Source organism: Pristis pectinata, chromosome 28 (assembly GCF_009764475.1).
Source record: "Pristis pectinata isolate sPriPec2 chromosome 28, sPriPec2.1.pri, whole genome shotgun sequence".
Taxonomy (NCBI): Eukaryota; Metazoa; Chordata; class Chondrichthyes; order Rhinopristiformes; family Pristidae; genus Pristis; species Pristis pectinata.
In genome coordinates this window covers 20,374,515-20,397,911 of record NC_067432.1, presented here as the reverse complement: position 1 = coordinate 20,397,911, position 23,397 = coordinate 20,374,515, and the positions used below count along the sequence as shown (strand labels likewise).

Below are 23,397 nucleotides of genomic sequence, written 5' to 3'. Positions count from 1 at the left end.
AAACTGTTTCAATTGGTTACTTTTGTGTAAACAACCTTCTATTAATCTTTGCCAGTCACTAGCTGCCAGGACTCAAGCTGTCAGAAATTACAAACTTGAAATGTTCAGTAAAGCATGTTCAATCACTAATTTGAATGTTTGCCAAAACTTATTATTCACTATCAGATTACAATGACTGGTTAGAAACAAAATAGCGAGTAACCACCCGACCAAATGCTTTCAGCTCTTTTTGTGTTGACATTTCTCTGGTACCTAGTAGGTTTTGCTAATAAGGTTGTATGGTCCATTTTAAACAAGAAATCACATCTGTTCTCTGGTTGAGAAGTAGCCCATGTTTCAGCTCTATTTTTTACCAATCAGCTACAGTCACCCCACAGTAGCTCCTCTCGGCACAGAACTAAAAGTTGTTCCAGGCCATTTTATGAACAATGTCAAAGGATTACTAGACAATCACTTATCCAACAATTCATTAAGTCACTGAATATGCAACACTCACCAACATCCACATTTTAAAACTGATTAGGATGCTGTACACAGGACACAATTTTCAAAAAATGTAACTAGGCCATCTAGCTAATTCCAGCAGGCCTCCAGTCTGACCTTGTAACTCTCAGACCAAAGTGGTGGCAGTACCTTCAATTAAAGTCAGCAAATGCATACATTATACAAAAGAAAGTTTTTAATATATACATAAATGAGCAAAGTTAGTCAGGTAACAAAAGAACAGTGCAGCAAGGAAAACACTAATTCAAAACCCAGATATCTGGCTCACCTTTCCATCATCTCTTCTGCACCCTCCCCCCACCCCCCAAAAAAAAAATCAGGGTTCTGACAGTTGACCATAAGCTTTTCTCAACATCTTCAGATTGGTCAAAAGATTGCTGCTTGATCAAACTGCACAATTTACACTGATTTGAGATGTGCTTCACATTTCAGTGCAAATCCATTTGCTCATTCTGCATTAAGAATTCTGAGCATTAGTATCACTCAATTTTAAGCCAATAAACACATAGGAACAATGATGGACCTAATTCAACTGATGTGACAATATGTAACAGAATAAAATTTGTCATATCCAGTAGGATTCACTTTTATAATATAGGGCATATGAGAGCCACAATTTATATCAACTAAGTAAGGGAAAGGGCAGGGGTTAAATTTGCAAGCTTAGCTGAAGCTAAAGCTAAAATCAGCAGACTAAGTTTGGAAGTAACTGCCAAGCCTTTTACTGTTGAAGTAGAGCATGTGTATCACAACAGCAGGCAAAAAGTGAAAAGGGAGCTTGATCCCAAGGTAGTATTTTGTCCAAGTTCACCCATTAAGATAAATTTTCCCCACTTGATATTAATCAATTTTTTTTGTGCAGGGGCCAAACTAAATAAGCTGTTTCCAATTACCTGTCCTAACTATAGTTCAAATCAGTGAGATGTCATCTGACCCAATTAATCTCACTCATCCAGCTGCCTCCCTTCCAGGTTACAGGTCTTCTCTGGTCTTAAATATTACATTACACCTGGATAACTTGGAGGCCATAAATAATTCTAGATAACAAATCAGTCAATTCAGTCCAAATAAATAACACCTTCATATTTCTACTGAAGAGATGAATCGTATAATGTGGCAACAGCTCACATTAAATACCCAATGCAAAAAGGAGATTTAGTAGAAAGGCAAATCTCCCATTACAACCTTCTCTACTCCAATTCCACTCAGTATGACACTTAAAGATAACTCTTCCTTGCCAGAGCTCTGATTTCCAAGCAAAGCATTGAAAATGTTTCTTTGCACCATCTAACATGTGAATTGCATGCTTATCTGTTAATACCTGTTCAAAGGCAAATCCCTAAAAATCAAGCAGATGAATTTCTCATAATACCCATCACACTACAAAACTTGATTCATCATGTTAAGAACTGCTTTCCTTCCATCTTTGGATCATTGAGGCAGAATAAAGATGCTTCAAGAATGGCAAAGCTTTAAAGGCAACTTAAAGACAAGCAGCTAAACCCAGCTTTGTCAACTTAAATGCTGTCTTTATTAAAACAGAATTTAAAGGGTTAGCATTGATACAAAAATACAAGGCTAGTCACAAATCCAAATGCAAGCACCTTTTCTGCTTATATTGGAAATACCCCTAGTGAATTATGCTCATGAAGAAAATGCTCTATAGCATATGGTCTAACACTGCATCAAGTAACAATTCTGTACGCAAGACACCTTCCTTCAGCATTAAACATGGCATAATCCAATAGGAAAGATACAACAATGCAATTTTCTGAAGTACCGAAACCCAATGTTTTAACTATGTTCAATATTTGAAGACAAAGCCGCATTGCTCATTAGTTGCACCCATCCAGGAAAGTTGGGCAGGGTAGTGCAGGTTAGTTTGAAGTTCCTGCTTCAGCTCCTTTTCTAGCATCTGCATTTCCTTTTTGCTTTTGCTGCATTATTTGAGCATCCCTGCAAGAATACAAATCGTAAGTAGTCACAAAATTCGTCAAATACATTGAGAATATGCTAGGATAATCTTTTAGTGTCACTGCAATTTTACAGATAGAGACAATAAATGTTGCCTTAATAACAGTCAAATGCTGATAGTAAGCTCCCATTTGAACTCTGCTCTGGATGTACTCAATTTTGACTGACAGTTCAAGTCAACAATCTAAACAAACCATAACAATCCTGCATACAGTACTATACACATCTGCTAAACTCATCCAGACAATTAAAACTGTAGATATTCAGTGGTACTTCAACTGGTTCCTTGTGATGAGTCCAATGACACCTACTTATTTTCCTGTAAACTTAGTGTAGTGCTTTGGATTCATATTTAAAATATTAAGATAGCAGAAACTAGCAGACTTGCTATAAATATTTGCAGTACCAATTTTGCTCAACTGTTCTGTTCTCTTGTGAACAGCCTCCATCGAACTAAAGGAGCCCGAAAGAACATCCCTCACCAGTTCTAGACTCAGATGTTTGACAGTGTCTTACATTTATAAATTCAATTTATGCTGTTTGGTTTACCTCTGCTTTCTGGCTGCAGCAGATAAACCATCATCCTTTCTTTTCCGCTTACTTTGCTCACTTGTTTTCTTTGCATTTTTCTGACGAGCTAGTTCTCGTTGATTACCACCTAAAGGGGAAAAAAGTCAATGATGACTGTCATAGTTTGATGACCTTTGGTATTTGATGAACACTTATGAAAAATTGCAGTTGCACATTAAGATTTTGATTCAGTTAAGATCACAAAAGCTTCTGCAGAAGGAGAAAAACTAGATAAATTTCTTCGCCATGCTATCAGGGATGTAATTAACTAATGATATATATACACACACAGAACTTTTATACATTGTGCACAGAAATTAACACCTACAATAGTTTGAAGTATATGGATCAAAATCCCATTTATCCTTTTCCTCATCCACAAGCCAACAATATTATTTTTATTCACATTATTCAAAACTCTGTAGTAATTCTAATTACTATGTCCATTTTGTTAAACATGTTTTATTTCAAGAAAGCGTGTTCAGAAGGATCTGGGTGTTCTTGTATGTTAACTTGTAATTTGTATACAAGTCCAATTTGGAAGGCCAATGAAACAGAACATTCTCCTTGTGACTATGTGGCATTCCCTCAGGTGCTCCAGCTCCCTCCCACATTCAAGGGATATGCTATTATGATTACTGGGCATTGTATATTACTGGGTGTAAAGAATCAACGAGCATGTGAGAGAAGTTGTAGAGAGTGGGGGTAATGGAACTAATGGGAGTACTCCAAAAGCCAACATGGACTTAAGGCCTTTTGCACTGCAAGGAACTACGGGAATATTGCAAATCTAAGAGCAAGGTATCTTACTGCAATTATGTAGGCCTCCAAAACCACACCTGGGGTATTATGTACAGGTCTGGTATCCCTACTCAAGGAAGGATGTATTTGCAATACAGTAAAATGAAAGTTCACTAGATTGATCACTAAGATCCTTATGGAGCTTGACAGGGTAAATACAAGGATGATGTTTCTCCTGTGTGGAGTACCTAGACCAGAGGTTTTCATTTTAAAACAAAGGACATAGATGCCATGGGCAAGAAAGCTCACCAGTGCCTCTACTTCCTCAGGAGGCTAAAGAAATTTGGTTTGTCCCCTTTGACTCTCACCAACTTTTACTGATGCACCATAGAAAGCATCCTATCTGGATGTATCATGGCTTGGTATGGCAACTGCTCTGCCCAGGATCGCAAGAAACTGCAGGGTTGTGGACACAGCCCAGCACATCACGGACACCAGCTTCCCCTCCTTGGTCTCTGTCTTTACCTCTCATTGTCTTGGTGAGGCAGCCAGCATAATCAAAGACCCCACCTGCCCAGGACATTTTCTCTTCTCTCCTCTTCCACTGGGTAGAAGATACAGGTGCCTGAGAGCATGTACCACCAGACTTAAGGACAGCTTCTACCCCACTGTGATAAGACTATTGAATGGTTCCTTTATACAATGAGATGGACTATGACCTCACGATCTACCTTGTTGTGACCTTACACCTTATTGCACTGCACTCTCTCTGTAGCTGTGACACTTTACTGTTACTGTTTTTACCTGTACTACATCAATGCACTCTATACTAACTCAATGCAACTGCACTGTGTAATGAATTGACCTGTATGATCGGTTTGTAAGACAAGCTTTTCACTGTACCTCGGTACAAGTGACAATAATAAACCAAAACCAAGGAGAAAAGCCCTAACTTGCTCAGCCTCGCCTCATAAGACGTGTTCTCCAATCCAGGCAGCATTCTTGTAAATCTCCTCTGCACCCTCTCCAAAGCTTCCACATCCTTCCTCTAGAGTGGCAACCAGAAATGAATATTCTAGATGTGGTCTAACCAGGGTCTTATAGAGCTGCTCTTGAACTCAATCCCCCGGCTAATGAAGGCCAGAACACCATATGCCTTTTTAACCACCCTATCAACTTGCATGGCAACTTTGAGGGATCTATGTATTAGAACCCCAAGATCGCTGTTCCTCGACACTAAGAATCCTCTCATTAACCATGTACTCTGCCTTCAATTTATATCTTCTGAAATGTATCACTTTAAACTTCTCCAGATTGAACTCCATCTGCCACTTTTCTGTATCCTGTCAATATCCGATTGCAACCTACGACAACCTTCTGCACTACTACACCACCAACCTTCCTGTCATCTGCAAATTTACCAACTCGCCCCTCCACTTCTTCATCCAAGGCATTAATAAAATTCAAAGATCACAGGTCCCAGAACAGATCCCTGCAGAACACCATTAGTAACTGAGCTCCAGGTCAAATACTTCAACAACCCTCTGCCTTCTGTGGGCAAGCCAACTCTGAATCCACTCAACCAATTTACCATGGACCCCATACCTCATGACTTTCTGGATGAGCCCACCATGGAGAACCTTGTCAAATGCCTTGCTAAAACCCATATATAACCACATCCACTGCTCTACCTTCATCAATCTGTCTTGTCATTTTCCTCGAAAAACCATTAGGCCCGTGAGACACAACCTGCCCTTCGCAAAGCCACGTTGACCATCTCTTTTAAGTCTATGCGTCTCCAAATGCTATAACTCTTGTCCTCAAGATTCCTCTCCAGTAGCTTGCCCACCACTGATGCAAGACTAACTGGTCTACAATTACCAGGATTATCCCTTTTGCCTTTCTTGAACAATTGAACAACATTTGCCATCCTCCAATCCTCTGGTACCACTCCTGCGGTCAGGGAGGACTCAAAGATAATTGTTAATGCTCCAGCAATCTCTTCCCTCGCTTCCTATCCTGTCCGACCCCAGGGACTTATCTATCCTAATGCTTTTTAGTAGCTCCAACACTGCTTCTTTCTTAACCTCAACATGCTCCAACATATTTGCCTGTTCTACACTAACCTCCTCTTCATCCAAGTCCCTTTTCTCAGTGAACACTGAAGCAAAATGTTCATTTAGGACCTCCCCTACCTCCTTTGCCTCCAGGCACATTCCTCCCCCCCACCCCTTAGTGGCCCTACCCTCACCCCAGTCATCCTCGTTCCTCACGTGAGTGGAACAGCTTAGGGTTTTCCTTAACCCTACTTGCCAAGGCCTTCTTGTGCCCCCTTCTAGCCCTCTCAAGTCGCTCTTAAGCTCCTTCCTGGCTACCTTAACTCAAGATCCCTGACTGATTTTTGCTTCCTAAACCTTAAATAAGCTTTCTTCTTCCTCTTGACTAAACCTTCCACCTCTCTTGTTGACCATGGTTCCTTTACCCTACCATCCTTTCCTTGTCTAGGTGGGACAAACCCATCTAGAGCCCCATGCATGTGCTCCCTAAACAATCTCCACATTTCTGCAGTGCATTTACCAGAGAACATCTGTTCCCCTTTCTCATAAGGTCTGCTCCTATCTTTGTCCACGGCTATGCTAAAGGTCAGGGGGTTGTGGTCACTATCCCCAAAATGCTCGCAAGAGGTCTGTCACCTGACCGGGTTCATTGCCAAGTATCAGATCCAGCATGGCATCTCCTCTAGTCAGCTTGTGTACATACCGTGTCAGGAATCCTTCCTGTGGACACCTACCAAATTCTGCCCCCTCTAAACCTTTTGCACTAAGGAGGTGCCAATGAGTCTTAGGAAAGTTAAAGTCACCCATGACAACAACCCTGTTATTTTTGCATCTTTCTAAAATCTGCCTACTTATCTGCTCGTCAGTGTCCCAGTGGCTATTTGGGGGTCTATAGAATACTCCCAATAAAATGACTGCTCCCCTCCCATTTCTGACCACACCGACTCAATAGACTATCCCTTTATGATGTCCTCCCTTCCTACAGCTGTGATACTATCCCTAATTAGCAATGCCACCCCCTACCCCTTCTACCTCCCTCCCCATTTCTTGAAAGATCTAAACCCCAGAACCACAAGCAGCCATTCCTGCCCTTGTGAAAGCCAAGTCTCTGTAATGGCCACAACATCGTAATTCAATGTACTGATCCATGCTTTAAGTTCATCACCCTTATTCTTAACACTTCTCGCATTAAAGTAAACATTTCAATCCATCTGACTGCATAGCAATTGGCAGTATTGTTGCCTATAGGAAGACTGGTTAGAGGGAAAAAGTGATAAATGGAATTCAATCCAGCAAATAAGGCAAGGAAATAGAAAAATAGTATAATACCAAGTGTGGAACAGAGTGGTCTTCAGTGCACAAATCTCTCAAAATTGCAGGATAGGTGGTTAAGGATGCCTACTGGTTAATTACCAGTTTTGGTCAAAACTTCAAATACAAGAGCAAAGAACTGAACAAAGCCTAGTTAGACCATTGCTAGGCTACTGTGTAGAGTTCTGGCAAACTGGGGGGATGTGACAGCACTGGTTATTGTAGAGGAGATTTATGAGAGCTACAGAATTTTATAGTTGAGGAGAGATTATAATTAGTCTAGTTTATTTGATTCATAACTAACAAAGGGGAGATTTGATTGAAGTGCACAAAATGAAAGGGTCTGGACCTGGTGAACAAGAACCACACATTTCCCTTGTTGGTGTCGTCTTGAACCATGGAACAATTTGCAGAATGGGGGGGGGGCAAGGAGGGGTGGAGGTGGGAAGAGGAGAAAGGAGGCAGGGAAAGTGAGAAACTAACTGCAGTGAATCTGGAATTCTGGCTGAAAAGGGGGATGGGGAACCAACAGGTGTGCTTGCCTCAAGCAAATTCACACTTAGAGAAATAACACTTCATACAGTGAACAACTCATGGGAAAACAAGCCAATCTGAAAATCAGTTTAGGGATAATTTTGTAGATTAGTCAGTAGCAGAGAAAATTACCCATGCAGTTAGATGTTGCAGATGCAACTCCAAAACAAATCTACAGAGAAAATGTTGGCATAAAAAAAATTTAAAGTTATAAAAAGAACAGAGCCTCCTAACAACTAAACTGTAGCCTTGTACGTGCAGTGAATGGGATGACAACCTATAGAGCAACACAAACTGCTCTTTAAATATACTGTACCAGATAATGAGGATAAACATTGTAACTTATACTCCAAAAGGCAACATTTTACATTGTCAGATAAAAGTACTCATGATTAAATTGAAATCTACATTTCCAACACAAATTATGAATGGCTGTCAATTTAGTAATGGTGCAAGTTCTTAGAATGGTCAGATTGACTCAGTTTAATACATAAAATGTCCTCTTCCCTTTTTAAAAATATTTCAGTCCTTCTTGCATTGACTTAACAATCTGCCATGTATAAGTGAGAAATATTGCATGCAATCAAACTAAATGACAATTTTAGAATCTTAAATATAGCTGAAAGCTAACGTTTAAATGAACCATAGATTAAAGGCTGTGACAATGTTTTAATCCCAGAATTAGACAATTGTATATACACTTATGTTTTCAAAATGCCCCAATGGGTCAATTAGTGAATAATGAACTTGGAAACCCAGTGTACATGAGAAAAAAGGACTGCAGATGCTGGAATCTAGATGAGAAAACGAGATGCTGGAGGAACTCAGGTCAGGCAGCATCCATGGAGAAAAGCAGAAGGGTCCTGAAGAAGTTTTTTTTAAACCCAGTGTACATGTAGTATTTCAAAGTTATAATGGCCCAGCAATGAACATACTTCCAAGTGTCTCAGCAAGGGTCTCAAATCAATTTACTGCAATATTTTCTGGTTACAAATAAACAAGTTTATTCTAAGATTATTTCAAATTGTTAACTATTGAAAATGGAGCTCATTTATATCCAAGAACAGAGTGGCAAAGAGCCCTTTCAAAATGAGGTTGAGGAATCACATTACAGAAGTTTTCTTCCCTGAAAATGGACAATTCAAGTGGCTTCAAAGAAAACACTGACAAAACAGATGATGCTCAAACCAGCCCAGTGTGTGCTAAAGACCTAGTTGCTTGAAACTGACAGTCATGTTATCAAATAGCAAATAAATAGAAATATATTATTGCACAAAACTAGATCAGGTAGCAGCAGATAAAATGAAATTCCAGCTACTCCATTAACAGCTGATGCTTATTTAAGCACTTGGCAGAATTTGAATAGGTGCAGATTCATGAACATCAGCCAGTTAAAATTTCAGAAGTGTTATCCTGCATAAATGAACATGCTCTTATTTATATTTTCAGTAACATCAATACTGTCCATTTGGAACCAATGATTTCACTGTTTTTAAACCTAAATTATACACAAATGCCACTGCATGCTGGTACCGGTTGTCTTGTGATTAGACAAGCACAAGATAAAGCTTCTGAAGTAATCCACCACTACACAACTACTTCATGTTGGAGTTGGACTAAACATTGTTGGCTTGAAGTCATTAATTTGCATTTATCTAGCATCTTTACAGAAAGAAGGCTTTTGACAATTCAGCACCATCAAATTAACTGTGAGGGAGTGTTATTACAAACACCATTGATAATCTAAAATGGTAACAAATTTGGATGAGAAACAAGATTCAAATCTTGAAAAATGATCTCCCAGCACCAGTAGTGGACTGGTCTGACATTTGGAGATATAATTACAGCAAAACCCATTTCAATTCCCAAGGTCCATAAGTCTTTTTTAAAAAAATATAAAATGACAGACAAACTCAGTGACTAAAAAATCATGCACCAGTCTATCCCTGAACAAAAGGCATAAGTCATGGCAAAAGAAACAGGCCAAATAGAATCCAGCTGTCAAATGCAAATTGGGTACACAAAATTTAGCAGAGTCACAAATTATACAGCTTGAGAAAATTTGCACAGCTGGATTTATATCCTACAGTACTTAGTTGATCTAATCAGAGGGTTTACAGTGGTTTCAACATGTCACACTGGGTCAATAACCTTAAAAGCCGGGGCAATTTCAGGAAGGGGAGGTGAAGAGAGAGTAATCCCCTCCACCGAAAAACTGGAATATTGGGTCGATTGCAGCTCGCAAATGAGGACCAATAGACAATACACGGCGATGCAACCGAGAGGACGAACGGCCACCACCGACCCGGTGCAGGCTGATTTCGCCCCACGGAGAAGGTGTGATAGCTTTAACCCGAGTCCGGGCCCCAGCTACAGGCAGCTCACCACCTGCTGCTGGGAGGATGAGTGGGCTCCATCTGTCCTGACCCACAGTCCTCCCGGCCCCTTGAAGCGCCCCTCCCCTTTAAATGGCCCCGATTTTTTAGCCGACTGTATTTTCCTCGGTGGGACCGAGTTGTGTTTACGTGGCAGGGGGAGGCGCCAAGGCCCGACGCAGCCATGAACCCGACGCGGCGCTCGGCGAGGCCTCCCCTCCCCGCCTGCTCTGCTCCCGCCCGGGGAAGCGCGTTGATCGTCGCCCCCTCCTCCCCCCCCGGTCCTCCGGAGCCAGGGCCTCGCCGCCACTTCACTGGGGCCAGCGCCTTCGGAGAAGACGGCGACCGCCATAGGGTCCTCCGACCCGCCGCTGCCGCCCCACCCAGCCGGCCGAGAGCTTTCCTTCCCTCCTCCCCCGCCGCCACTCACGGGTCATCGTTCGCCCCCTTCGCCCGACCGCCGACTCCGCTCCGCACACGCCCTGGGCGCCGAGCTCGCCGCAAGCTACAGCCGACACACAGCAGCCCGCCTCTTCCCCCCACTCCCGATTGGGCGCAGCTGCCACTGTCGGCGTGCCGTATGGTCCAGCCCAACGTCAATCAAGTGACGTCATGCGCCGTCCCTGTGGTGGTGGTGAGGGACGCCAGCCTCGGCCCTTCGGCCCCTTGCGTCTGCTCCATCATGTCATGTTCTCCCATGTCCATTTAATATAAACATCGATGCATCTCTGTCTGGAATGTGCTCAGTGCTGCCCATCACAGCCCTTTAGGTGAAAAAATTCCTCCTCATATCTCTCTGAATAGTTGCCTCCCTTTATTTAGACTGTTCTAGACATTGGTTCTAGACATACTGACCTTGGGAAATATCATCCCTGCATATTCTGCAAGTCCCTTTATTTAAAGACTGTAACCCCTGGTTCTAGACATACCAGCCTTGGGAAATATCATCCCTGCACATTCTGCATGTCCCTTTATTTAGAGACTGTAAGCCCTGGTTCTAGATATACCAGCCTTGGGAAATATTATTCCTGCACGCTCCTCTATTTAGAGACTGTAAGCCCTGGTTCTAGACATACCGGCCTTGGGAAACATCATCCCTGCATCTACTCTGGAGGAGGGGAGGGGAGAAGGAGGGGAGAGAGAACGGGAAGGGGAAACGGGCAGGGAAATGGGATGGAGAGGTAGTGAAAAATGTTATTGTGCTACAGGGTCTTGCAAAGGGCAGTACAATGACTCTTCTGCTATGTTTGATTGAGTAGAATGGGAATTTAATTTCGTACGGTTGAGTGGAAAAATTCCATGGGTACTAACATCCGGCAGGTCTCAGGACTGATTGTTAACAATTTAAATGTGTGCAACTGTACTTAATGTGCTCACATAATAATTGGTTGTAATTTGAAACTATATAATAAAGTGCTCTTCTATAGATTTAGGGAATTTTATGTTTGCATCACCAGTGTATATTTAAATGTGCCGGGAATGTCTGACTTCAACGACATTTCACAAAGTGTTTTTGGACCATGAAGGAATTTTTTTTTCCCCTCTACTCCCTTCTAATCCTTCAACCGATCAATTTAAATGTATACTTAATCCCTAGACATTGTCCTCATTGCCAAGGGTAATAGGTCTAGGCCTTGTATAATTTTGCACAGTTACAGCAGTGTCTCCTTTGTTACGAAGAAAGCAGTGCTGGCCTCCTTCAGTGTATCCAGCAGCGCAGACACTGATTTATCTAAAAGTAGTTTCAGCTTTCTTGCCTAATCATAACTAGGCCTGGTAAAACTGGGCTTACCCCAGAACTGATATTCTGATGAAAGGACATCCACCAGTAGATGTGACCCATTTTGTTTCCCTCCACAGATGCTGCCTGATCTGCTGAGTATTTCCAGCATTCTCTTTTATTTCTAATAACTGCTGTGTTCTGCATCTCTCAGTTCTAACATGCTTTTTCCCTCTCTAATTGCTGCCATTTATCTCCCTCTGTCTATATTCCAGATCAGCTGTGATTGACTAGCATTCATTCCCCTCTTTTAGATGGCATCAAAAGCACTTGTGTAACCTGGACAACCTTGGTCTTCACCTTATCACATACATAGTCTTAGCTCTTTCCTTTCATCTCCATTCACTCCCTCCTACTTCCTCTGCAACCTAAAACATATTTGTTTTTTCTTCCCAGTTCTGATAGAGAATTGTTGATCTGAAATGTTAATTCAGTTTTTTTTCTCAACAGATGCTGCTTAATTTGCCAACTATCCCCAGCATTTTCAATTTTTCTCAGATTCCCAGCATTTTCAGTTTTTTTGGCAATGCTCAATTTAAATAATGATGATTACTGCCTCCAATATGCTCTCCCACTGCCACCCTTTTCACTTCCCCATGTTCATTCATTTAAACTGTTGTTCCTCTCTCATTTGAACTGCGGTGTTCTGATTAAGAATATTATTTTGAATGTATTTCAAGAATTCTGTTCTACCAGTATGCTTAATTCTGGCGCTACCTAAGGGTAGCTGAAATCCCCTACTATTTTAGTTTGTAGACTACCGAATAACTCAAGCAATACACACTGAAGGAACTCAGCAGGTAAAGCAGCATCTATGGAGGGAAATAAACAGTCAATGTTTGGGACTGATGAAGGGTCTCGACCCAAAACACATTTTGTGTGTACTGCTCCAGATTCCAGCATCTGCAGAACCTTTTGTGTCACCGAATAACTCAAATTCTGTTCTTAATACATGCAATTAAGTAATCTTCAATAGAGATGCATATAAATGAAAGTTGTTGTTGTTAATCATCATTCTTCATAGGCAGTCCCTTGGGACCAGGGTGACTTGCTTCCACTATAGTCTGGCGAGTTCTAAAGTGGCTGATGAGTCCAATGTGGGACCTGCATGCTCTCCTGCAGATGGTGCAGAAGGTGCTTGACATGGTTGTTGATGGGTAGTTGATGCATTCCTACTATCATTTACATTGGGTCTCTGTGTTCCCTAAAAAAATAGATGAGGTTCCTAACATCATCCTGAATGTTCTTCTCCATTTTATGCAGTCACAAGAGGGCTTTGAGAACATCTTGAATCTTTTCCTCTTGCCATGACAGAGCATAGAGTAGAATGCCTGTGTTGCAAATAACATGGCCTGCCCACATTGGTCAATATGAAACATGGTCTGTGCAATACAAAATTTAGTGCAATTAGCACTTCAGCGCTGGAGATATTGACTTGGGAGAGGATGCTGATGTAGGTTTGCTTATCCTGCTAATGTTTTAGGAGGTTTTGAAGAGACTTCATTAGTGGTACCTCACCAGTACTTTGAGGTGCTTGTTGTCGGTAGTCTGTATCTCAGAACTACACAATGGGGCAGGGATCACTACATTCCTGCAGACCATAAATTTTCTGTTGAGTCTGAGGCCTTGATTTTCAAACCTTTTTTACCTCAGATGGCCAAGGGCTATGCCGGTACACTGGAACATTGCTGAATTTCATCATCAATACCTGCCCTATTTGAGAGGTGACTCCTGAGATGCGGGAAGTCATCCACGTTTTCCTGGGTTTCTTTGTGGACCTTTACCATCAGAGTGTTATGTTTTACAGTGGGACAGGTTGGTAGAGGACAGTTGTTTTCTGCATGTTTTGTGTAAATCCCAATCTTTTGTAGGCTTCAGTGAATGAGTCGATGATGACTTGGAGCTGGGTTTCCAAATGTGCATATATGCAAGCATTCTCTATGCAGTGAACCTTCATGACTAGGATTGGTGTGACCTTGTTTCTAGATCAGGGGCAACATAGGCTGAAACATTTCCCATTTGTTCTGTAGATTAGCTCCATTCCACGGGGAAGCTTGTTGGAAATGAAGTGCGGCACTGTGGCGTTAAACATCGAGCAAAGTATTGAGGCAATGATGCAGCCTAGCTTGACCCCAGTTCCCTAATCATATTGAACTAGTATGTTAATCTAATATGTTAATCATAATAAGATAGTGAACATTTTCACTGCGGCAATTAAAACCATGGGTGACCAACTAGATTGGGGTGGCCGAACTTCTGAAACTCAGGAAGTGGAGAAAACTTGAATGCCAGCACTATGCATGTTTGAGATAAGGGTTATCTCATGACATCTCTTCCTGACATTCTGAGTGTAAGTACAAACAAACCATACACGGAATCTAAAATCTTGGCTGAACCATTGGCAGGATTTGTTCCTGCTCATTAAATTCTGATCTCCCATTCCTTTTGTTTCTCTGAGGCAGTCTTCACTCTCATGTCCCTTTTCCTCACAATCCCTTTCATGCCCGCTAATTCCCTCTTCCTATACCTGGGTTTCTTCAATTTCTCCCTTCCTTACATTACTCCAGTTTCTCAATCTCTTGTTCCATCCTTCAGTTTTTTTTACACTTCTTGCCTGATCTTTCTCATTCATTATTTAATTCCCTTCATCTTAAAACTCTTTTTAATCCCTTACCTCATTCACTATCTGATATCCCTAATCGCTCACTCTTTGCTTCACATCTCTCTCTAATTCCTGTTTCTTTATTTAATTCTATCTGTCATCACTGACAGTTGATAATGGTGCATCTTTCCTTACCTAACACAGATCTTTATTTATTGTAAGTTTGATAACCTAAGAATTTAAGAAAACATATCTGTAAGTGCTTCTGAATGAATCCTGGGAAATTAGATACAGTTAGAGAGAAAGAATTGCCTTTTCACAGGCTTGGAACATCCTCAAGTGATTTATGGAGAATGGATTTTGTTTATAAATATAGACACTGTAACATACTGTATATTTTGCCAATTTGCATGCAGTAAATTCCTGATGACAGCATGGTGACAATAACCTCATGATCTGCAGATGTTCAGGCTGCATAATTCCTATCAGCCATCTGTTGGTAAATACAGTGAGGTTCTAATGAATGTTAACGAGAAGGTGTGATCTTTATCTCTTGCTACTATACCTCCCTTGGCCAGACTCCCGGATATAATAGATAAGAGTTACTCACCTAGGCTACTCTGACAGCACTTCCCAACCTGTAAGCTTCTACCAGCAAGAAAGAAAAGGGCAGCAGGCACCTTGGCTTGGATATTATTGTCATGTAGCTGAGACGTAGTGAAAAATTTATTTGCATGCTATTCAGACAGATCATAAGTACATTGAGGTAGTAAAAAGAAAACAGAATACAGAATATAGTGTTAGAATATAGCACACCTTCTTCGTCACTGGATCCAAATCCTGGAACTCCGACTCAACAACACTGTAGGAGTATCTCCATAAGAAGAACTCATATTTTTCGCATGACATGAAGGGTTGCCATTCGGCCCATTGAGTCTAATCTGTCTCACAGTGCATTCCCATCGATTCTGTTCCTCTGTTGATTTCCCTGCATCCTACTCCCTTTCACATGCTCATCAGCTCCCAACTCTCATGCCACCCACCTACACTAGGGATAATTTACAGTACCCAATTAACTTACCAACATGTCTTTGGGATATGGAGCACTCAGTGGAAACCCACATTATCACAGGAAGAATGTGTAAACTCAACACAGATAGCACAGGAGGTCAGGATCAACCCGGGTCTGGGGATGTGAGACAGTAGCACTACCTGTTGTGCCACCATGCCAACCTGGGTCTGGGGCTGTGAGACAGTGGCACTACCTGTTGTGCCACCATGCCAACCGGGTCTGGGGCTGTGAGCAGTGGCACTACCTGTTGTGCCACCATGCCAACCCGGGTCTGGGGCTGTGAGACAGTGGCACTACCTTGTTGTGCCACCATGCCAACTACAACAGTCCACAGAGGCAGCTAACCACCACCCTCGCAGGGGTAATTAGGAATAGACAGTAATTGCTGGCCTTGCCAACAATGCCCACATCATGAAAAATAATTCTAAACAACAGTTGAAGTCATGGAGCCAAGAAAGACTCACATTCTCATCGCACCTTTCAAGAATTAGGGCACTCCAATGAAGGACTTGTTGAGGTATAGTTAATACTGTAGCTGTATGTAGGAGAAGGCAACTGTGAGTTTGAAAAACAGCAAGCTTTTATTTTGAATGAGACTAATTCCCCTTCTTTTATTTGATACAGTGCCGCAGAAATCATTTCTGCATCTTGTGAGAGCAACGAGGCCTCAAAGTTTAACAGCTCAGCTGAACGATATTGGGCTGGAAAATAATGGTACTCATCCACCTGCCTCTGTATCCCATCTCCAACCCTCCCTCTCCTCTACCTGGCTCATTCTGCCCGTCATCCTTCACCCCACCTGCTGGTCCACCAATTCACCTCTGTCCCCTGTCTCACTACTCTCTCTCTCTTCTCTTGAAACTGACTATTTCCCTCTCCATTCTTAGTCCTGATGCAAGGTTTCGACCTGAAATGTTGACAATTTCTTTCCCCATGGATGCTGCTCGACCCAATTAGTTCCCATAGCAGGTTGTTTGTTGGGCTAAAAGTTAATGGTTTTTGAAACAGTGTTTTAGGTCACAAATGTTGAGAACTTTGATGGAGGTTCAACGATTAGCTTTGTTGGTTTCCCTCATGGAGTCATTCAGCACAGAAACAGGCCCTTCAGCCCACCACATCCATGCTGACTGTTGCACCCATCTATACTAATTCCATTTCCCTACATTTGGATCATAGCCAGCTATACCTTCCATGTGTAACACCCAAAGATTTACACCAATAAAATGGTGCTAGGACAACACAAATTTAGCTGAAAAGTCATGACTTACTAACCCAGAAAGGGATGCAAAATTTCTCCAGTCCAGCTTAAAGGAAATTTTAACCACACTGCACTGTTCTGCAGTTGAGCAAAGGAATTTCCAGGCTGTTACTTGCAACTACACAGCACTCACTCAGAATGTTTTCTGATGGTTGCAACAATATTCAATTGCAAATGCAGCAAACTACTCTGATTTGCAACAAGACACAGACAACACTGAGGCATGGCCTAATAAGTGGCAAGTAGCAAAACTGGCAGGTGAGATGGTGAGGTGATTGGGATGGAGAATTAAGTTTGACTCATTTTTGCTGAAGGATAAATGTTGGCCAGGACACCTGGTATAATTCACCTACTCTTCTTCAAAAGGTTTTGTGACTCTTCCACTGGATAAAGGCAGCTGGGGCCCTGGCAATACCTCCAACAGTGCAGCAATCCCTCAGTACTACAAGTGAATCCATCGCCTAGATTATTGTGCTCAAGGTTAGAGTTACACAGCACAGAATCAAGCCTTTTGGCCCACTGAATCCACGCCAACCATCAAGCATATTTATGCTTATCCTACATTACCCTTCCCACAAACACATCAAACACCCCAAGATTCTACTAATCATCTACACACTAGTGGCAATTTACAGTGACCAATTAATTACTAAGCCACACGTCTGGAGGAGGAAACTGGAGCACCTAGAAGACATTCACACAGTCACAGGGAGAACATGCAAACTCCACACACATTGCACCTGAAGTGAATCTGGTTTGTTGGAGCTGGGAGGGCAGCACTTCTACCAGCTGCACCACCAGAGAGTGTCTAGAACCCATAGCCTTCACAGAGGCAAGAGTATCGTCATCAAAACCACAGCTGAAGATCTGCTGGGCAGGTGTTTAATATGTGGAACTGCTTTTGTAATGTTTACATAGATGAGCTTAATTGCAATCATTGATGCTAAAAGGATTGCTCAAACCATTGACAGGTGAAATATCTGGACAGGATCTTGGAGACAGATTGAATGAAACTTCATACAATTAATCAAAAAATCTAGGGCAGAATTGGTGCCACTAAGCTTCAATGATAGCAGTACCTCAGCTGAGTCAGAACATCATGAGTGCAAGTCCCTCTTTGTTCAGTTGTCTGTCTATCACTGGTGGAGGTATTGTCTTTGGAACATAGAGGGACAGGAGAAGGAGTAGATCTTGTACATTGAATATTTCCTGTTGCATCCTTGGTTTCTTGCAAAATTGCAAGTATCTATCCAAATATTGTCTCCTGTATACTTGCATTATTAATAGGTCTGACTTTGCTGGTGATAAGACAGTTAAGGTTAATCAAACACCAGAGTCATTAAGCCACACAGAACAGAAACAGGTTTCTGAAACGCTGATATTAAATACAATCACACAAATTAGATAAATGCACATTTATTTTCCACGGTTTAGTGGTTTCATCAATTACGTGTTAAAAGTGTCCAATGGAAAGAAGGTCCACAGGGGAACTGATTATCTCGTCGTCTACCTACACGACTACAGTTTATAATTGCAGTGCCAATTATTAGATCAAGATTTGACCTTCTGTACCTGAAAACATGTGAAATAGCTGTAGAGAACAAGCATGAAATTCATGAATAAATGCCTCCTTCATACACTTCCTCCTCCACCCCCACCAACTACAGAATAAAATGCTACAATTCCCAAGATTATTGCATGGGAATATCTTGTTTGAACCAAGGATAACATGGAAAACAACTCAGCAAAACGTGTTCATGGAATCTGACAGTCTAAAAGAGTGTTTCTAGTCTACAGCAGCAGAAAATAACTCTGAAGTTTCTACTGGAAGTACTATTAAATTAAATGTCTATTTTAATGGGCAGGTATCCAGTGGAAGTCATTGTTAAATTTGACTTCAGGTATTTTTTAAACATTTGTATAATTTGATTTGTGCTATGTGGAATACACCATTCTAATAAATCTGTGTTTAATACCATCGATTACTTTATACATTGCTTGATTGCAGCACTGATTCAACATTACCATGCTGTTTGGTAACAAAATACATGAATTAGCCTCTGTATTGAATTTATGAGTGGCTTAAAAGATTCTGTACTCTAACTGATCATAATCCGTATTGAGACTATTTAAAAATGTAGTTCCATTCCACCCACATCCCCACCCCCCGTTACCTCTTTCTGTAAGATATGTCAAGAAAAATGTATACATGTTGGTGTGTCCAGAACAAACTCATCCAAATTGGACATTTCTTGGCCTCTGGCCATTGTGCGTCCTTGTCTGTCTGCTGTCAGTTAGGTCTCTTGCTGCCAACACAACAGTGGTAACCACACATCCAATGGCCACCATCGCAGATCCAAAAAAGCCATTTCCATGGGACAGCCTGAAACACAATGTGAAGTTTAGTGGCAGAAAGCAGGAATGTTATAAGTGCTCTTCTTATTTTTATTTAGTCAGACAGACTCCATACCGAGGATGACTCTTGCGCAGTTGGAAGAGATGTCAAGGGCTTCACTGCACTCTTATGCCGACTACTGACTTTTTCCTTCAGGGGTTGTGTCTGGCCAGTCTGCTTCTTAACTAGTTTGGAGAGTTCTGCGTGAATGGCCTGGTAGTGAATAGATATCTATTATCATTGATTGAGTATTACACAGGACATGTTTTATTTTTGTGCAAATGATTGGTAAACTTAATTTAAACTTTATTTAAAGTTTCTGAAGTGATCAGAGAAATAGACATTGCATTCTTTCTCAGAGATTATAAATGATAATTGGCTATAGAAGCATTGCAATAACCAACTAAAATTCTGTTCAGTTCTCAAACAGCATCAGTTTTTAGAAAGTTCTAGTTCTATCTCTCAGTCTTTCCTGACAGTTCTTGCTGATCTATGCTGGATCTCAGTCTGACAACTCAATGTAACTTAAAAACTCTCATCCTGGTGCTCTAGTCCTTTATTTGGTATTGTATTGGTTTACTATTGTTACTTGTACCGACATACAGTGAAAAACTTGTTTTGCATACCGTTAGCACAGATCAATTTATTACACAGTGCATTGAGGTAGTACAGGGTAAAAACAATTACAGAATACAGAGTAAAGTGTCACAGCTACAGGGAAGTGCATTGCAGGTAGACAATAAGGTGCAAGGTCAAACAAGGTAGATTGTGAGGTCAAGAGTCCATCTCATCGTATAAGGGAACCGTTCACTAGTCTTATCACTGTGGGATAGGAGCTGTCCTTGAGCCTGGTGGTTTGTGCCCTCAGGCTCCTGTATCTTCTGCCTGATGGAGGGAAGAGAGAATGACCTGGGTGGGTGTGGTCTTTGATTATGCTGGCTGCTTCACTGAGACGGCAAAAGGTATAGACAGAGTCAATAGAGGGGAGGCTGGTTTCTGTGGTGCGTTGGGCTGTGTCCACAACTCTCTGCGGTTTCTTGTGGTTCTGGGCAGAGCAGTTGCCATACCAAGCCATGATACATCCAGATAGGATGCTTTCTATGGTGCATCGATAAAAGTTGGTGAGTACCAAAGGGGACATGCCAAATTTCTTTAACCTCCTGAGGAAGTAGAGGCACTGGTGAGCTTTCTTGGCCGTGGCATCTACGTGGTTGGACCAGGATAGGTTATTGATGATGTTCACTCCTAGGAACTTGAAGCTCTCAACCATCTTGATCTCAGCACCATTGATGTAGACAGGTGCATGTACGCCGCCCCCTTTCCACTGTTTTGCTGACATTAAGGGAAAGGTTGTTGTCATGACACCATGTCACTAAGCTCTCTGTCTCCTTCCTGTACTCTGACTCATTGTTATTTGAGATATGGCCTACTATGGTGGTATCATCTGCAAACTTGTAGATGGAGTTAGAGCAGAATATGGCCATGTAGTCATGAGTATATAGGGAGTAGAGGGCTGAGGATGCAGCCTTGTGGGGCACCAGTGTTGAGAATAATCGTGCTGGAGGTGTTGCTGCCTATCCTCACTGATTGCAGTCTGTTGGTGAAAAAGTCAAGGATCCAGGGAGGTGTTGAGTCGCAGGTCTTGGAGTCTGGTGATGAGTTTGCTTGGAATTATAGTATTAAAGGTGGAGCTGTAGTCAATAAACAACTGTTTAACTTAGGTATCTTTACTGTCCAGATTTTCTAAAGATGAGTGTAGGGCCGGGTAGATCTGTTACAGCGGTAGGCGAATTGCAGTGGGTTGAAGTTGTCTGGGAGGCTGGAGCTAATTCGTGTCGTGACCAGCCTCTCAAAGCACTTCATGATGGCGAATGTCAGAGCCACCAGGCAGTAGTCATTAAGGCATGTTACCTTGTTTTTCTTTGGTACTGGGATGGTAGTGGTCTTCTTAAAATAGGTGGGATCCTCATATTGAAGCAGGGAGAGGTTAAAAATGTCTGCAAATACCCCCGCCAGCTGATCAGCACAAGGTCTGAGCACACAGCCAGGGACACCATCTAGGCCAGAAGCTTTCCTCGGGTTCAATCTCCGAAAGACTGATCTTACGTCCTCAACGGTGACCACGGGTTCAGTTGCATTGGAGGCTGTCAGGGTGGGTGGTGACAATCCACTTCCCTTTTGTTCAAGGTGCGCATAGAATGTGTTAAGCTCATCAGGAAGGGATGTGCTGTTGTTAACTGTGCTGCCCGACTTCGTTTTGTAGCCCGTTATAGCATGTAAGCCCTGCCACAACTCACGGCTGGTCTGGGACTCTATTTTGAACTGGTATTGTCTCTTGGCATTCCTGATAGCTTTCCAGAGGTCATATCTCGATTTCTTGTAAAGGTCAGGGTTGCCAGATTTGTGTGCAGCAGTCCTTGGCTTCAGTAAGGAGTGGGTCTCCCAGTTCATCCATGGTTTCCGGTTTGGGAACACCCGGATTGTCCTCTTTGGTACACAGTCCTCCACACACTTGCTGATAAAGTTTGTGGTGGTGGTGACATACTTTATGACCCTGTCCCTCCAGATCTCTGTAAATCTCTTCACCCTTACAATTCTCTGAGCACTTTGTGCCCTCATTGTAGCCTTTTGTACGTCTTTGACTACTATCAATTGCTGGCTGTACTGACAGCTCTCAAATTCCTTCCTTAAACCTACCTCTTTTAAGTCAGTTCTTAACCACTTTGACCGAGTTTTTATTCACCTGTGACATTATCATTTTCTTTGACCTCAGTGTCAGTTATCTTGTTTAATTACACTCCTGCAAAGCACAATGGGATACCTTGCCATGTTAAGGGTGCTATGGGAATGCACTTGGTTGTTGGTTTCCAGACTCGTTAAGGGAGGTTGGGCTGGATCATCCTCCTGCCAATCAGAGACATTTAATAACTTCAAATAGAAATATTCAAAAATACAAAAATTAATGTCAGTAGAGTTATATGAAGAAAGTTTATTGCAACTATATTGGTGACCACACTTGGAACATTTGGTGGAGCTTTAGTTTCCTTGCTTAAGAAAGGATCTACTTGCTATAAAGTGGGTGCAGTGAAAATTCCCTAGAATGGTTCCAGGGATGGAGGGTCTGCAGTACGAGGAGATATTGAGTAGGCTATGCCTGTATTCTCGGGAGATTAGAAAAATGAGAGGAGAGTTATAAAATCCTTACAGGACTTGACAGGCTGAATACAGGGCGAATGCTTCCCCTGACTGAGGAGACTGAGACCAGGAGACTAGAGGTATACTGAATTATACGGGATATAGATAGGGTAGACAGCAGAAAACATTTCCCCATAGCTGAGGCATCTATAACCAGAGAACACAGGTGTAAGGAGTAAGAGATTTGGGGAGGATATAAAGGAGATGTTTCTTCATCCAGAAGATGCTTGGAATTTGGATGGTGGAGGCATTTAAGAAACATCTAGAAGAGCACTTGAATCATCAATGCATACAGAACTATGGAGTGAAAATAAAGGGTAAGACATTTAAGACTGAAATGAGGAAAAGTCTCTGCACTCAGCGAGTAGTGAACCTTTGGAGACAGTGGAGGCTGCTGTGTTCATTCAAAACACAGATCAATAGATTTCTGGACATTGAGGGAATCAAGGGACACAGGCATAATACAGGAAAATGGCTTTGAGGTAAAAGATCAGCTATGATCTTAAAGAGTGGCAGAGCAGGCTTAAAGGGGGAGATGACCTACTTCTGCTCCCATTTCTTAATGTCCTTATATTGTTGGGTAGGGAGTCCCATAGAGCTGAACCGCAGCAAAATTACTACAGTGACACAAGGGATTCTGCAGATGCTGGAATCTGGAGCAATACGCACAAATTGCTGGAGGAACTCAGCAGGTCAGTCAGCAGCTATGGAGGGAAATAAACAGTCAACGTTTTCGGGTCGAGACCCCTCATCAGGATCATTGACCCGATACGTGGACTGTTTATTTCCCTCTATAGATGCTGCCTGACCTGCTGAGTTCCTCCAGCATTTTGTGAATATTAGTGCGTGATTTATTTCCAACTCAGGATATTGCGTAACTTCGGAGAGGGGTCTACAGGTGGTGGTGTTCCTGCTACCCATATCCTTAGTGGTAGAGGTTGAGTATTGGGAGTTGCTGATGAAATAGATTTGATGAGCGACTGGTCATATTATATCACTGCTTAAGAGGTCCCTGTCTTTTATAGATGA

General features: G+C 42.0%; 2 protein-coding genes across 2 annotated transcripts in view; both read right to left on the bottom strand.

Annotated features, from left to right (window-relative positions):
- Positions 1-2,012: 2,012 nt before the first annotated feature.
- On the bottom strand, positions 2,013-10,626 carry LOC127584120 (small EDRK-rich factor 2-like). Its single transcript, XM_052040704.1, has 3 exons — positions 10,497-10,626; positions 3,028-3,136; positions 2,013-2,460 (listed from the first exon to the last, which is right to left on the bottom strand). The coding sequence occupies exons 1-3, from the start codon at positions 10,501-10,503 to the stop codon at positions 2,382-2,384; spliced, it is 195 nt and encodes a 64-aa protein (XP_051896664.1). The 5' UTR covers positions 10,504-10,626; the 3' UTR covers positions 2,013-2,381.
- An 8,419-nt stretch (positions 10,627-19,045) lies between these two features.
- Positions 19,046-23,397, bottom strand: part of fkbp16 (FKBP prolyl isomerase 16) — a 158,915-nt gene continuing 154,563 nt past the window's right edge. The window contains exons 8-9 of the mRNA XM_052040286.1: positions 19,249-19,386; positions 19,046-19,161 (exon numbers count right to left, since the gene is read on the bottom strand). Coding sequence (XP_051896246.1) covers positions 19,069-19,161; positions 19,249-19,386 — 231 coding nt within the window. The 3' untranslated portion in view covers positions 19,046-19,068. The remainder of the gene's footprint in view (positions 19,162-19,248; positions 19,387-23,397) is intronic.

Coding starts and splice junctions, on each gene's coding strand:
- LOC127584120 (XM_052040704.1), bottom strand. Junction 2,461..3,027: donor GCTGCAGCCAGAAAGCAGAG/GTAAACCAAACA, acceptor GTATTCTTGCAG/GGATGCTCAAATAATGCAGC.